The 4,575-nt window shown below is 46.5% G+C and overlaps 1 protein-coding gene across 1 annotated transcript; it reads right to left on the bottom strand.

The window, feature by feature from the left end:
- Nucleotides 1-419: 419 nt before the first annotated feature.
- On the bottom strand, nt 420-3,846 carry LOC123120087 (alpha-(1,4)-fucosyltransferase). The gene is made up of 4 exons (XM_044540096.1): nt 3,104-3,846; nt 2,032-2,205; nt 844-1,420; nt 420-762 (listed from the first exon to the last, which is right to left on the bottom strand). Exons 1-3 carry the CDS (start codon nt 3,650-3,652, stop codon nt 851-853), a joined length of 1,293 nt encoding a protein of 430 aa, XP_044396031.1. The 5' UTR covers nt 3,653-3,846; the 3' UTR covers nt 420-762; nt 844-850.
- Between the last annotated feature and the right edge of the window lie 729 nt (nt 3,847-4,575).

Below are 4,575 nucleotides of genomic sequence, written 5' to 3'. Positions count from 1 at the left end.
TGAAGGAAAGATGAATCCCCGTAGTTCCATGGAAGTTTTTCCAATATTTAGAGGTGAAAAGACTTCCAAGATTATCAGAATTAAACTCCAATGGAACACCAGAAAATGAGACGAAACGTTCCCAAAATCTAGAGGTGGAAAGTCTTTCAAGATCAGAATTGATCTCCAATGGAACGCCATGAACTGAGACTATCGAAGAGACATACAATTCCTCATGAACAGGAAGAAAATGAGTAATGTTAGAAAGACGGCCAATGACTACCAAGATGGTATCATTACCCTTGGAAATCCAGTGACCCACTTTATCCCATTTTCATAGGTCAAACGTTTAAATAAAATGCCTAGTTTCTACACACAAAAAATTGATTCGCAATGTGTTGACAAGTAGTGGAGAAACAGATATACAAGAACCCAACACATGTCTTTAATTTGTCAGTGCCTCCTTATAAGAAACGGTCATATGACCCTATAATGTATTCATATTAACAGATGAAGTGTATTTGTGAGTTTCACCACCTACAAACATGAACCTCCGTCAAAAAAACAGTTTCACCACTTAACTGCAGTCAACGAGACAAAACAAGATTGAGAAAATAATATATAAAAAGGCAGCCGGTGTGGTCTTAGAAGAATATCAGCTATTGACATTCCATAATATGACCACTTCATCTTCTTTATAATCTCATCACTCAGGCAGACCATTTGTTGCAAGTCATCCCGTTCTCATTGGATCAAAGTATATGTAAGACACAATGTTATCACCTAGTATAAACAAAAGAAAGGTTTACTATGAATGTGCTAACAACATAAAGTGAATGCGGAGGATGTAAGTAGGGTACCAACCAGTCAATCAAAATGAGTCTGCACTTCTACCACCTCTCTTGCTAACTAGTTCGCAGAGTCGGCAAGGCAGTGTATCAAGGCTCATTTCACGTGTCCTGCCAAAGTTGCCGAGAACACCACATCGCCTCCATGCATGGTATTCTGCATACGCTACCGGATCATTCGCAAGCGCTTTCACATATGATGCCAGTTCTTTAAGAGAGCTGAATTTGGAGGCATCAATTGCGGAATCGGGAGGAATGAAATCCCAGACATTGGGTGCACCAAAGTATATTGGCACTGACCCAGCCTCCAACGCATAGAACAGCTTCTCTGTCACATAACTTTCTGTCTTGGTGTTCTCGATTGCAAGAACAAACTTGTAATGTGACATTGCACAGTGTAGGTGATCCCACCAGTGTGGTGATCCATTGCCATTGTTTGAGCAAATCGGATACATGGATAGTGCCATGTCAGGACCACCAACATTATTCAAACATTTTCCGAAGGAATGGTGTGGCACCAATGAGAGGAAATCTTCTGCAAGCTTGTCTCTGTGAGGAAGACACCTTGAAGATGACCAATAGATAAGTGCATCCTGATACAAGACAGGAAATCAGCAGTTCAGACAATTATACAAGATCGTATTATAGCAGGATGGATAGCAGCTTTGTGCAAAACCAATGCAGCAGTGGACATGCAAACTTATATCTTTCTGACAGGTGTAGCACAAACTACAGAAACAATTTGACATCATGTGCTGTTGTGTTCACTCATTTCCATATTATGAGTTGAGACCATTTTTGGTAGCCTCCACTATACTACTCTTCTGGCTTTTGCCAAGATCCCCAAAAGGACAGAAACACCTCCAGCTAAGGTGTACCATGTGAGGCTGTAGATGCCTGTTAGTGTTAAATGTTCTACAGACAACTATACTTGATCATGTCTATCTCTACTCCCTCCGTCCCATAATGTAGGGGTATGTTCTATTTGTACTGTTCCAACTGATGAAGAACAGTGATTTAGCACAGGGAATCATAATGCCAAATGATACATTGTTGGAGATACTAATGTCAAGTAAAACATGGTTGGACATACATGATGCATGGAATGTTAAAAATCACTGCAAAGGCGATACATGTAAGGAAGTGCCTTAGACCATGATATTGCTGTGTTGTGTAATATATACTGTGCAGAATTTGGACGTACAGTTGTCTTTTCTGTGGATACATGGTAACTCCGGCTAGTGTGGAAAGATTTTCCAGCATATGTTACTTGTAAATCATCATTAGCATGGTAACCTATAAAAATGTCCTCAAAACCAGTTGGTTTCCTGCTAGCCTCCAGATCCAAATAAACACGAAGAGGCAGACCTTTCATTCTCTGCAAAATATGTTAAGCATACTTGAAATTGAAGCTCAGAACAAATTACGAATTTAAGTCAAGAACAAAACAAAGTAAACGGTATGTATTGGTTAGTGAAAAGGACAGATGGTGTTTGATTCCACAAAGAGGTTGTTGCAGAATTGCAATTTTATGAATACGAGCATGTGGCACTTATGACCCAACTGAAACCACCAAGGTAACCAAGAGCACTTTGGTAATTTCACGGTGAGGTGAAGGAGCATTGACATGCAACATTTGATAAGAATATAAAAAACTAGTTCCTTGCAGAAATGTTGATTCCTTGATCCATAGTTACAGCTCCCAACTAATACTCAAATGATTCTCTGAAAAAAAATCTGTGTTAGTTCACGGAACTATCGTACACAAGCATTGAAATGCTGATTAATCTTGAAGATTTATCTATAGCCTTTAGGACATTTCTAGCCATCACCCTTGCACATACTTATTTATAAAAAGAACTTCATTGATTATCTGGTGACATGGCGCTAGGGTTGACAAAAACTTAAATCATTCTGCTCTGAACAAGACAGACTTTATCACTTCCTCAATTTAGGCCAATACCATCCTCTAAGAACTCGCCAAAAATCATGAATCCATGTCCTTTCAAAAAGCAAACTTGTGATGCCTGCCCAATTTGCCCCAACAAAAAAATGAATCCATGTCCTTGAGAAGAGCCGAGACAATCAACACAAGTCTCAACTCCACAAGGAAGCAAACATTTGCACCTTGTCAATTTGAATGACACTAAGCTTAGGAGTTGAGCTATCTATATGCACCAATTCAGCTCAACTTACACGGCCAGCTCCGGACTCATGTAACAAAGAAATGCCACTTTACTTCGTTATCACAGCAAAGACGGAGCGGGCTGCAGTACCTGCAGTGGCGGCGTAGCGCCCTCGAAGAGCAGCGCATCGGGGCGGTCGACGACTGCGGCGGCCTTGCTCCACACGCAGCTCACTCCACAACGGCATGTGTACACGCCGTCGAGCGAGTCGGGGATCCACGTCCACCCCTTGACGAACACCCCCACGTGCCGCGTCTTCATCTCCTCGCACCTCGCGCCTCCCCACCCCGCTCCGCCGGTGATGGAAGCCATGGCAGAGGCCGTCGTCGCGTTAGCGGCGCCGATCTTGGCGCGGATGCGGGGGCACCCGACGGCGTCGTCCCAAGCGCTGAACGCGGCGAGGGTGGACGTAAAAGCCGACCGCTCGCGGGAGCCGACGGAGTCGAGCGCTGTACCGATGCGGCGGCTCCCAGTGGCGCCGGCTGCGGGGACGGTGGGGGAGAACTGGGTGGAGAGGGAGGAGGTTATAGAGGGGAGCTCGAAGTAGCCGGAGAGGAGGAGGAGCAGGATGAGGGCGGAGGCGAGCATCGGGGCCACGTAATTGATGCGCTTCGGCACGAGCATCGGGGGAGCGCGCATCTGGAAGCCTTCTCCGAAACTCCGGTCGCCGGAGCGGGGAGAGATCTCGGAGGCGAAGCGGGAAGGAGGAGGAGGGAGTAACGTACTGATGTGGGGGGCTTTCCAGAAAACTATCGATGATGTTTCTTCCTGCGGCTTAGTGGTATTTCTTTCGTTGCAGTAGCTTTGCAGTTATAACTTTGCAGTTTGAGTATTTCTCGTTACGAGGCGCGGTGGTTGGACTGACTGGGTGGCGGTCGCCGGCGGTTGTTTACCATTTCTGCGAGGCTTTCCGACAAGAAATGAAACGAGTGCATATTTGTTCGGTCTCGAATTTTACTGTTAGAGCATATATCTCTTGCAGACCCGTAAACCGCAATACCGTATCATATTTGCGGTACCGCAGACGACACAAATGATCAAATTCAATAAACAAATAATACATTGAATTCAACATAGTTGATACGATAAATTTAAACATACTACTAGCTTAAAAACCTAAATATACTCATCATCATCACCGTCCTTCTTGACGCCGAGATGGTACCCCATCAAGGAGTTGGCGAGGACGAAGGCGAGGTCGTACTCCTTCCTCGCCGCCTCCGGCCGTGCCGCGGCACCTTTTTCTCTGGCGGCGGACGCCTCCTTCGTCGCGAAGAACGCGTGCTCCGCCGCGTGAACACGCTTGGTCGTCGGCTAGAAGATCTCGTGGAGGCGGTCAAAGTTGCGCCATGCCCGCCGGCCACCGCTGCGAGTGTGAGCGCCGCACTCCCGCGCCTGCACTTTGCACCACTCCTCCACCGGTGGGCGGAGGGAGGAGCTCCCCGTCTCGTCGTCATGGCGACCGCCCCTCCCGCGACCAGCTCTCGACATCGGGGCGAGCTTCAGGTGGCTGCGCGCGGCAAACTGCAGGCGGAGGGAGGAGCTCCCCGGCTCGCCGGAGC

This window comes from Triticum aestivum, chromosome 5D (genome assembly GCF_018294505.1).
Source record: "Triticum aestivum cultivar Chinese Spring chromosome 5D, IWGSC CS RefSeq v2.1, whole genome shotgun sequence".
Lineage (NCBI taxonomy): Eukaryota > Viridiplantae > Streptophyta > Magnoliopsida > Poales > Poaceae > Triticum > Triticum aestivum.
This window is presented reverse-complemented; position numbering and strand designations above follow the sequence as displayed.